The following is an 11,527-nucleotide window of genomic DNA, read 5'->3' on the forward strand; positions in this document are numbered from 1 at the left end:
ACTTCTTGTATGTTAGCTTCTTAAAATTTTTAGTTAATTCAAGCTAAGAATTTTGCTTTTACTTTGGAATGTTTCTTTAGGTTATTGTTAATTTTTCTTTTACTTAAGATAGAGTAGTTGGATGTCAGACTTATCGGTTGTCAAGCTACCACCTCTTTCTAAACTTTACCATTGTCGCTTGTGCCAATTATCATCTATTTCTTGTCAATAACTAATGTTGTTTCTTTGTTTTTCGTTTTTTTTAAAGAATGATGGTAGCTTAGCTGCTGTGTGAAGTTAGAAATATTAGTATATCTGGTGATGCTATTTTGAAAGCTACGGCTGCAAGCGAAGCAATAGATAGAATATATCAGGGGCAAGCTGTAAGCTCATGACTTACTGTGTTTTTATCCAATATTAGTATATTTAGTCTGAAGGCAACTCGTCCCATGAATGGTTTGTCATTTGTGCAATTTATTTTTCCTTTTTCCTTTTCTTCAATTTTTCCTTCACAGTACTTGGTTTGGTTTTTTTAGGTTGGGCCAATTACATTTCATAACAAGTTTAAATCACATCTGGTCTGGGACTTTGAGATGATTAGGTTGCTCATTAAAAAGCTTTTGTTGTTAGAGTATTCCTTCATCCTTGGTTTGGGTTCTTTGTTCAAAAGATGAAAAGAAAAAAAAATTGTTGGTATAAAATATAAATAACATGCTAAAATATGTAGCAATGTTTTAGCTGATCTCTTGAATTGTTAAAGGATTCTTAATAGTTAAAGTTTGAGTTAATGTATTACCCTTGTCATTCATGGTGAGTGATATAGGGCATATATTAAGACTATCTCTGATAAAGACAATTTATATTACAATGGTTATCAGGTTGATTACTTGAGATATTCAGTTTCTTTTCTGATGTAGTGTTTGGTTTTGTGGCTCTTTGCTGAAGTGGGAAGGTTTTTTCTTTTTCTCTTTGAAGAACTTGAATGAAAGAAGTGTTTGTTCTTATTTTGAATGGGTTTTTGTAGTGGCAAAATGTGTATGCAAAGGAAAAAGAAGTTCTTAAGCTTATGTTAATAAGTGGTTTGTCTTTTGAATGTGATTGTGATTCTATGGGGTAGTTTTTGGGTTTTCCTAGAGAAATAATGGACAGTTGAATATTTACGGTTACTTTAGGTATTATAGTTATATTTGTAATTGCCCCTAATTTTATTAAAATATTTTATGGTGTTTTGTTTTTCTAGACTAATGATGTGTTTGGATTACATTTCAAGTGTTAAATTTAGAAATAAAGTTATTTTAAAGTGTTTGGAAGCCACTCAAAAAAAAATTTACACGTATTTTAAACAATTTCTAGGCCAACTTTGTGCTTTGACTACCTACTTCAGTGAGAACATACAAAATTGGCAATTATGTCGATATCAAGGTGAACGGCACCGTCCAGAAGGGTGTGCCTCATAAATTTTACCACGGTCGCACAGGTCGCGTATGAAATGTTACAAAGTGTGCCATTGGCATCAAGATCCACAGGTAGGTTTGGGGTTCTTTTTTAAGATATTTTCTAGTTTTCAGAATGTATGTGAATATAATTATTTAGAGTAATAGATTGTGTTTGATTTTTTATAGAATGTTGATTAGTTTTTGGATTTTATTTTCTTATTAAACTTTGTCAGTTTGATGGGTTTTGGAATCTGATGTGAGAAAGTTCCATTACGATTTGGACTCTTTTTCTTATTAAACTTTTGATGTTCAGAATGGATTTTGCAGGTCAGGAACATAATTATTAAGAAGAAAATTCATGTCGGAGTCGAGCACGTGTAACCTTCTCGATGCACCGAGGAATTTCGCTTGAGGAAGGTGAAGAATGACTAGTTGAAGGTCGAAGCCAAGACCAAAGGCGCAATCCTCTGCACCAAGAGGCAACTGGAAGGCCCCAAACCAGGGTTCATGGTTGAAGGTGCTTTAATGGAGACTATGACTCCCATTGCATACGATGTGATTAATGATCTTAAGGGTGACTATTAGAATTTTCTCCTCTTTGTTTTGACAGTCTTATTTTTGTTTGATCTTTGAACTGCTTGAATAGTACAATTTTCTCGGTATGCTTTTAAATTTTGGATACCAAACTTATGGAGTTGAATTGTTTCTTAGTTTCTGGTTTTGGCCATTAGCATAAAGCAGTGTTGTTATAGCTTATTCAAAGTAATTTTGTTGAGTGATGTTCTTATTCCCATTGTTTTCATATATCCATATTTTCTTAAAGGTGACTAACCTTTCAATTCTTAATCATTATTAACTTTTGATAACAAAAACGAGTTTTCAAAACTAATTTTGAGTTTTAAAATTGCTTACACTTTGATATTACTTAAGACAGAAAATGTTCTGAACAGTTTTGATAACACTTTTCTGAACGGAATAAAAAACGCTACAAAAAGTCTTTTATAAGATTTTTTTCAATGTTATAGTGCCTTTTCTCTGTTATTAAAATAGCTATTGAAATGTTTTGATAACGCTTTTCGAACGAACTAAAAAACACTATAAAATGTCTTTTATAGCATTTTTCCAATGTAATTGAAAACACTATTGAAACATTTTGATAACGATTTTTCCAACGTAATAAAAAAAGCTATCCAATTTTCAATAGCGTATTTATAACATCATATATGTGCTATCAATATAGACATATTACAGCGCTTTGCACAGCGTTGTAAAAACGCTATGGAAAGTCATGGACTTTCCAAAACATCGACTACGACAGCATTTCAAAAACGCTATCGGAAATCAACAATAGCGTTTTTTTTATGTTATCGTAACTGATATTTCTTGTAGTGTTTAAGTTACTATTGTGTTATGTTTCCAAGATAGGTCCCTTTTGCATATGCATAGTTTGTTATGTGGTCACTAGCTAAGACGGTTGATTGTATTGACTAACAAGTGTACCCTTGGGTCCACTTTTATGATTGATGTGTGCTCATACAAGATCACAAAATTATTATGGCACAAGTTGTTTGGTTAGTACGAAGTTAACAGTTCATCTAAGTGAGCCTAGTAGTGGAACTACGGAGATTTTGAAAACTGTCATGAAATGACTTTCCATGACTCCCGCTTCTATGACTGTAAATAACTGTCACAAATTTTACTCGCGACAGAAAATAACTGTCGTCCTAGACCACTTTTCTTGTAGTGTAAAGGCTTCACTCATAAATTTTGATACACTTGATGCACTGCTAATAAAACTTGTTATGCTTCAGTGGTACACTAAACAAATTTGATACGTTTGATGCACGTGATATGTTTGATGCACGTGATATGTTTGATGTATACACCTAAAGTACTACATATATACTTAGTATTTTTTACTGATATACTTGATTGATTAAATATATTTGACATGCTTGAAGTCCTATATACACTTGAATACACTATTAATATACACTTGTAAACTTGATTGATATTTATACTTAACAATGATTAACTTTACTAATATGTTGATATACTTGATAATGATACACTGAGTTATATTACTCATATACTTAATAAAATTTCAAAAAAATAAAAACTACGTAGTAAGTATATCAACCAATGTCTGATACATATAGTATAAGTACATCACAACATTGAATACATAATTGATACAAAGTAAAACCAAAACAAATACAATGTAAAAAAAAGTAAAGCAAAATCATTGGAAATCAAATTCAACTCAAAATAAACATTGAAAAAAGTAAGAAAAATCACAAACGAAAATTAAATTATTTCGATCAACAACCATTATTATGTTTCATATTGCAATAATTAATGTACCATTGATATCCTCATATCAATGCGTTTGAATTTTCCTTTAAACATTTTCTTTAAAATGATATCCTAGAATCAACGTTTTTCAAGAATACATTTTCTTGTAATCTTTCTTTAAATGAGTTAAAAATTTAAACACTTACATGTTTAGTTATATTTTTTTAGAGCATAATTTTTTCAAAATTTGGTTGTGAGTGTTTTCTTTAAAATACATTACTTTTCAATCTTATTTTTTAAAAATGCATTTTAAAAAGTTACCAAACACCTCAAAATATTTTTAAATATATTTTTTTCAAATTTAAACACTTTAAAAAGATAATCCAAACCCACCCAAAGACAAGAAAAATAAATTATTTTTCTCATATAACAAATAATGATTGTGGCCTTAAAATGTGATAAAAGAAATAAGGGATGATTAAAACATTAGAAAGGGAGAAGAAATAAGTTATATAAGGGTAGTACGAGAATAATAACAAATTTAATTTAAGAGATGTAGAATATTTTAAAAAGTTAGAATTTTGTCACATTTACAAAATTCTAAAATAACGTGTTATATATTTAATTTGCAATATCATACACTTACAAGTCTAACCAATTACAATTTTTCTTATTCGATTAATAGTCATAAATTTATTTATTTATTTACCAATCCATGAGTTTATTAGGTATCGTAGACATAGAATAAAATAACAAATATTTTATTAATAATTAGAAATTTATTTATTTTTACAAACCCATGAGTTTAGGGTATAAAACCCAACCTTATTGATATAAATTAACTTGAAAGCAGTATTGTTTTCAACTTATTTGACGTGGAGACGCATGCAATAAGCATAGAGTTCTACTGGTGAACAATTTGACGTGCGATGGCCTCACCATCAGGCAATGGGGCGACATAGCAAGTGTGGCTATCAGTTTCGTGGGAATAATGCCCTCCGGAGCTAAAGATATGATCAACCAACCAACCAACAAAGGCACCTACTACAAAAGCTCCGACAATGCTACCTATGACTGCAGTGGCCATCAAAAATAGAGCAGAAGCTTCAACACCAGCTAAAGTTGGCAAAGCAGCTCCCACAACTTGTCCAACCATTGCCCCACCCACTGTTGCAACAGTCATCATCACATCTTTTGTTGCTGTTTGGAGAACATGTTCAGCTGTAAAGATGTCCCATACAATTACTCCAGCTGCGAGGATGAGAAACAAAATGCCCGCTACACCAGAGATCGTTGATAACGTGTCTGCTACCACACTTCCTCGCCCAGAAGCCACAATGATGTCGTTATACACCTAAGTACACACATACATCCCATGTACTCATCATATTTCAAAATTGGATATTATTGGTTAAGCATGAGCTGATCGAAAACTTCAAAATATGAATTATTCAGAATATTTTAAAATAGGATTTCATGTTTCAAAATTTTACATTCAATTTTTAGAATCATTTAATAAGTTGTTAAGAAGTAAAAGTTTATTATCAGACACACACGTTTCTTAAGAAAAATGGAAAAAAAATAATGGAGAAAAGGAAAATATGAAAATATCATCTTACAACCTTCAAATGACAAGAAAGTGAAGCTAGATAAGATACTATCATTTAATATAGGATCATATATATATTTACCAGCAATTTTTCTTCATCTGCCAAATTCTTGAAAAGCCCTGAAAAGCCACGCTTATTTTGGTACCTAACAAGTTTCACATTTAAGAGACATTAGGGGAGTTTGCTGAGATTACCACTCCTAAAACGATATATATATAGTTTAATCTTATGAAATTTGAAAACTGTAATCCATAGGAACCCTGAAAAACTTATATTAAATTAAATTGTTCCATAAACTATAGTACTAATTGGCATTGAGTTGTATACAAAAATGACATAACCACGTATCGATAACTCTATGTCAAGGCACGTGAATTATTATAATGTAAATATATTTAGTTCGTGAATTTTTTATATTTGTTTTTATATGATTGTCGTCCTTTAAAATATGTGCTAAATACATAAATTTTAGATTTTGTGTCACACAAATTCTTGAATGGTAAATTTTGCATCCAATAGATCTCTTTAACGTTAACCTTAAACATAAAATGTTTAAATTTAAGGTTTCAATAAAAAAAATTATTATCTACGACATTATAAGTTTAAGGTCAATTTAACGTGGATTAAAATTTTCATTAACATTTATTAGATTCAAATTTAAAAATATGAACTATCTACGTTTAAAGAATATTTAAACACAAATTAAAAAATTTAGCGGCTTGAAAGTTAACCTATTAAACTTGGAATTAAAATTTTCAAATAAATAAAATTTTAAATTCATGATATACCAGTTTGAGCATGATACACAAATTCTATAAATAAAAGAACAATCAGGTGATGATAAGTTTTTAAAAAATTCATGATAAAATTATCCACTAGCTAGGTATTAAAAATTAATTATTTTTTAATTTAACATTTGATTAGTGAACATGTTATATCAAAGAAACCATGTATCTACATACATATCAACACAAAACTAGCCATTTAGAAAACTCTAAAACGATTTTTTTAACGAAAAATGGATAAAACTTGAGGTTAGAAAAAAGTATATTGTATTTTGAAAGAAAACGTGTTATTCGTTGAGTTTACCTTGTGATAAGATCTTCAAACTTAGTTCCACTATCTTTTAGCCATTTGGAAAAGTTGCGTGATGCTGGACTTTGATGGTTTAGCATGACTTGTTGCATACTCTCATTATATTGATTAGCCTCCTTGGCTAAACGAGCCACATTGGTTACATTCTCTGGATCTAAGGTTTTTAATGCTTCAAAAATGTCTTTCGAGTGCGCGTCGATCTTTGATAGATAGTTTGTTCGCAGTGCATAGTTTCTTACTGCTTGAAGCGAGATGTTAACAGCTTTTTCCACGTAGGAATACGATTCATGAGCAATTGACGATTTAGTTTCGTCGTCTTTGAACATTTGTTTGACGCCATCTGCATCATCCAAAAGCTTTAGCGTTGCATGGTAATTATCTCCCACATTTCTCAAATATTTGGCTTGTTCTTGTTCGGATGGGAAATTGAGATTCCCTAATATTTCAACCTCTTGGTTCCGAACTATTCTTGCAAGTTTCCTTAGTTCATCACCCTGAAGAAGCAAAAGAGGAGCCATTTGAGGAGTAAAATAGTATAACTAAAAGTTGTATATGAGAAAGTTGAAGATAGAAAAAGAACGATTATGTGAAGGTTTAAATAGGAATCCAAATCAATAGTAAATTATACCCATTATTGTCTTAAAAGAAAATTTAAATCTTGATACTTTCTTAAGCATTTAAGTAAAGAAATCATTAGGTAAAATTAAGATTAATAATTAAGCATAATTTTCACTTTAAAAAAATCAAATAGTTGGCAATCCACTAAAGCACCTAAACAATATAAGTGTAAATATTATTTATTACATTGTTACTTTACTAGAAAATAAATAAATAAATATATATATTGTATTTGCCAAGAAAAAATCACAAATCAAACAAGTGGAAGATGGTGATCTTCTTACAATACTAAATTTTAAAAAAATGCAAGTAGCAATGAAGTGACATCAAAGGAATACATTTAAAACAATACAAGAGAAAGTTAGACCCTATTCATTTTAATAATTTTATTTTAAATTTTATAATTAAGTTAAGTTCGACTATACAAACAAATGAATGTAATCTAAATTATCAGTTGAATATATGGAAGATTTCTTTGAATTTTCCACTTTTAATTGTGTACTAGTTTCAAGAATTAATTGAATTTTTTGAAAAAACAAAAGCAAAAGTGTCATTAAAAAGCAAAAGTATACTATCTCATTAGGGATTAGGGAATAACAATTCCAGAGAGAATTCTTTACTGGGATGAAAAAGAAATGATATTTATGACATTATCATGAAAGGATAAATAAATGAATGCAACAATTTTTTTTCTTGCAAAAGAATCACATCAAACAAGTAGTAGATAGCAAGAAATTAAGGTTGTTCAGATTACAATAAACAAATGCAACTGCTAATAACAATGCTTTAAAGGTAAGCATATTTAGAAGTATATAAGATAAGATTTTACAACTATCCAAGAAATTAATGCAACTGCTAATGACAAATACTTTAAGTGAGTTGATTTTGATTAGTATGGTTGGTTGTCAATTTCTTGGCCTCTACAATGAAAAGGAGAGCCATCAAGAAGTTAAATACTCAATAAGTTGCATTTCATACGAAAAAATTGGAACATCTTCTTTAAGGCTTAAATTTAGTTAACATTAGACTTTGGTTCATAACCTATAATTTGTACTTTGTGCACAAAATGGAATAATTAACCTATGGAAAAATAGAAACTATTAAAAAAAATAGATAAAATTGAAACTGAAATAAATATCATGAAAATATATATGGTTTATAAACTTAAAAATTATTGTTCCATAATTGATTAAATCAAATAAATGAATAGGGTTATTAGTTTGTTGTGATGTACTAGGAATTCGATTAGGCAAAATACATTCATGATGTAAGATTTCAAAATATACACTTTTATTTTTCATCTTTGCAAGTAATTTTAAAGGGTTCAAGAATTAACTTTATACTAATGGAATTCTTATTGGATCATTAAAGGGGTGTGGTGTTTGGGAGAAGGGTTGGGTTATAGAAGAGTTAGGGTTGTGATAGTTTTATTCTAATTATATTTAAATGGAGATGAAAATTATTTAAAATAAAATTATTTGTATTTAAAAAGTCTATTCATTTAAAAATAAATAAATAAGTGCACAAAGTAGAGAGAGAAACAATAAGAGGTCGACATATCACTGTTAACTATTTGATCTTTTCCATGTCTCTTTTTTTTAAAAAAATAAATTCAGTTTTTCATTTTTCCTTTTTAATTTTCCATTATTATTTAATCAATTTTTTAATTACTATTTTTGTTTTAAATAAATTTAGCCTTTTCTTTTTTTGAATTTTCCATTATTATTTACAAATTCTTAATGGTTATTTTTTTGTTTTATTTATTTTCTAAAATAAATTCAGCAGCATTTTCTTTTCTTTTTTCTTTCTTTCTTTAATTTTCCATTATTATTTAATCAATTCTTAATTATTATCACACCTTCTTAATTAATAATCTTACTCAATAATACCTTTGTTGTTTTTATTAAGTTGGACTCAAATATAACTTTGACCAAAAAGATAAAAAAAATCATAATTAGGTAATAAGAGAGATTGGTAAAAGATTTAAGAGACTTAAGTTTGACCAAAAAGGATAAATAATTATAATGAGATGATAAGAAAAAGAGAAATTAATTAGATATGAATTAAATTTGATAAGAGAGAAGTTGATTAGAATTGAGAAAAGAGATAAATTGATTAGAATTAAGAAATAAAAAAAGAAATTGTTTTGATTTGACACAAGAAAGTTAATGGTAATTGGGAATTGAAAAACTATTTGAACAAGTTATATATATTATTTTTTATTTCTTTTTTAAAAAATATATTTATAACAATTACATTTTTTTAATAAATGAAAATAAAAAAATATATTTTTTATAATAGTACAACTTCAAAGTGCTTCTTTTTTTTTTCCTTATAAAGGTTTAGGGTTTCTCCATCAACATTCTATCCAAGACTTAGTTTCTTTTTAAGGTTAGTTTCTCTATTCTTATTAACATTGTTAATTTTGTGATTTTGATGAGTTTTCATTTGAATTTGTTTTATGTGATTCATTCCCAACCCATTATGTTTTCTTATAGGATTTTTATATATGTATTATTTATTCATAACTCCTCTAATTATCACTATTATTGATTTTGATTGGTGAAAGACAAAAATGATTAATTGAACTTACTCATTACCTTGAATTTAATATTGTGTTAAATATTATGTTTTACTTGTTTGGAGAATGAAGTTGATTCAATATGTGAGATGGATTTACACAATTTAGATATGTTTTACATGAATGTTAGCTTCTATTATTATTATAATTATAATTACAATAATAATATAACAACAATAATACTAAAAACAACAATAAAAAGAATACTAATAATAGGTAATAACAATAAATAATGGTTGTAATAATAGCAATAATAGCAATAATATTATAATAATAATAGTAACAATAGTAAAGGTAAGAGCAAGAGTAGTAATAACAATAGTAATAACAATATGATAACGAAGATGACAAACAATAATAATCACAATAACAGTAATATAAAAACAATAACAATAATAGAAAAACAAAATCAATAATAAGAAATAATAATAACAACAATCCTAAGAAAACAATACAATAATAAAATAATAAAAATAATAACAACAATAACCATAATAAAAATAATAAGAGCAATAATAATAATATTAACAATAAAAATAATAATCATAATAAGAAAAAGCTAAATTTATTTAAAACAAAAATAATAATTAAGAATGGATTAAATAATAATAATAAATTAAAAAAGAAAAAAGAAAAACTGAATTTATTTAACTAAATAAATAAAACAAAAATAAAAGTTAATAATTATTAATTATTAAATAATAATGTAAAATTAAAGAAAACAAAAGAAAAAATGAATTTATTTTAAAAAATAAATAAAACTTTAGTGAGTAATAATGAAAGTGATAAAAAATTTTAAAAAAAGAAAAGAAAAGAAAAGCTGCATGGAACACATTAATTGTGAGAGTGAGAGAAAATACGGTAAAATTTAAAAAAGAAAAAAAAAAAAAGAAACAAGAGACTTAAAAGGACAAATTTTCCACCCCATTTCTCTAAATAGTTTCAATATCACCACTTTTTTTCAATTCTTTTTTCAAATAGCCCCATAAATACGTAATAAAATTTAGATTATATTAATTTAAATTTTAGGATTAAATTGATAGTTTTGAAGTTTAATTGTTAAAACTTTTCATGTGAATTTTATTTTATTGAAAAAAAATTAAAAATCACATGGAAGTATTTAAATGAAAATGGAAGAAAAGCAGAAAGTAGTGATGCTATAATAATGGGAAGAGAATAATCAAACAGATCATCAAATTATTGATTTTCGTATGTCTATAGAAAGAATTATTGAAGGTAGAGACATAGAATTAATGAATAAAGGAAGTACTCAACTCACATGCTTTGTTGATTCTCTTATCAACTCATTGTATGCAAAAGATTTTGATTCACTTTTTGGGCATATATCACTAATTCTCTAAACTTTTTCAAAACAAATACAAACTCTTCAATGGGAATAACAACAATTTGAAGAATTTTTAGGAAAAAAGTCAAACAAATTAAATAAAATAAAAGCATATGATTTAATTAAAAGAGAAAAAATAGTAAATTATTGGAACTCCATTTTCAATTTGGCCGATTCTGTAATTGCAACTCCATTTTCTACTTCTTCTAGTTTCTTAATTGCATTATTCTTTACAAGTCTCTAGTGAAATTTAGATTGTAAGTACCATCTTCTTCATAACTTCAACCCCAATACGGATTGTAGTTGCATCATAATTGCAATTCTACAAAGTTCATCAATTTCATAAACCACAAATATATATATATATATATATATATAACCTCAAACTCCCAAAACTAAGGATCAAAATTATTTGACATGCTCACACCATTCCTAAATAAAGTGAAAAGTAAGTAAAAAAAAAAAGATAAATAATTTTTTTAGGTTTTTAGAGTCAAATAAACCTCCTAAATTGAGACTTAAAAAACTTAGAAAGCTCAACTTTAAGATGCTTGGTGTCACCATTGTA

The 11,527-nt window shown here is 27.3% G+C and overlaps 1 protein-coding gene across 1 annotated transcript; it reads right to left on the reverse strand.

The window, feature by feature from the left end:
* Nucleotides 1-4,450: 4,450 nt before the first annotated feature.
* Nucleotides 4,451-6,964, reverse strand: LOC101203466 (hypothetical protein). The gene is made up of 3 exons (XM_004139107.3): nucleotides 6,410-6,964; nucleotides 5,402-5,465; nucleotides 4,451-5,064 (listed from the first exon to the last, which is right to left on the reverse strand). The coding sequence occupies exons 1-3, from the start codon at nucleotides 6,931-6,933 to the stop codon at nucleotides 4,615-4,617; spliced, it is 1,038 nt and encodes a 345-aa protein (XP_004139155.1). The 5' UTR covers nucleotides 6,934-6,964; the 3' UTR covers nucleotides 4,451-4,614.
* Nucleotides 6,965-11,527: the final 4,563 nt, after the last annotated feature.

Source organism: Cucumis sativus, chromosome 1 (assembly GCF_000004075.3).
Source record: "Cucumis sativus cultivar 9930 chromosome 1, Cucumber_9930_V3, whole genome shotgun sequence".
Taxonomy (NCBI): Eukaryota; Viridiplantae; Streptophyta; class Magnoliopsida; order Cucurbitales; family Cucurbitaceae; genus Cucumis; species Cucumis sativus.

Coding starts and splice junctions, on each gene's coding strand:
- LOC101203466 (XM_004139107.3), bottom strand. CDS start 6,933: ATGGCTCCTCTTTTGCTTCTTCAGGGTGATGAACTAAGGAAACTTGCA. Junction 5,466..6,409: donor TTTGAAGATCTTATCACAAG/GTAAACTCAACG, acceptor GAAACTTGTTAG/GTACCAAAATAAGCGTGGCT. Junction 5,065..5,401: donor CAGATGAAGAAAAATTGCTG/GTAAATATATAT, acceptor GTGTGTACTTAG/GTGTATAACGACATCATTGT.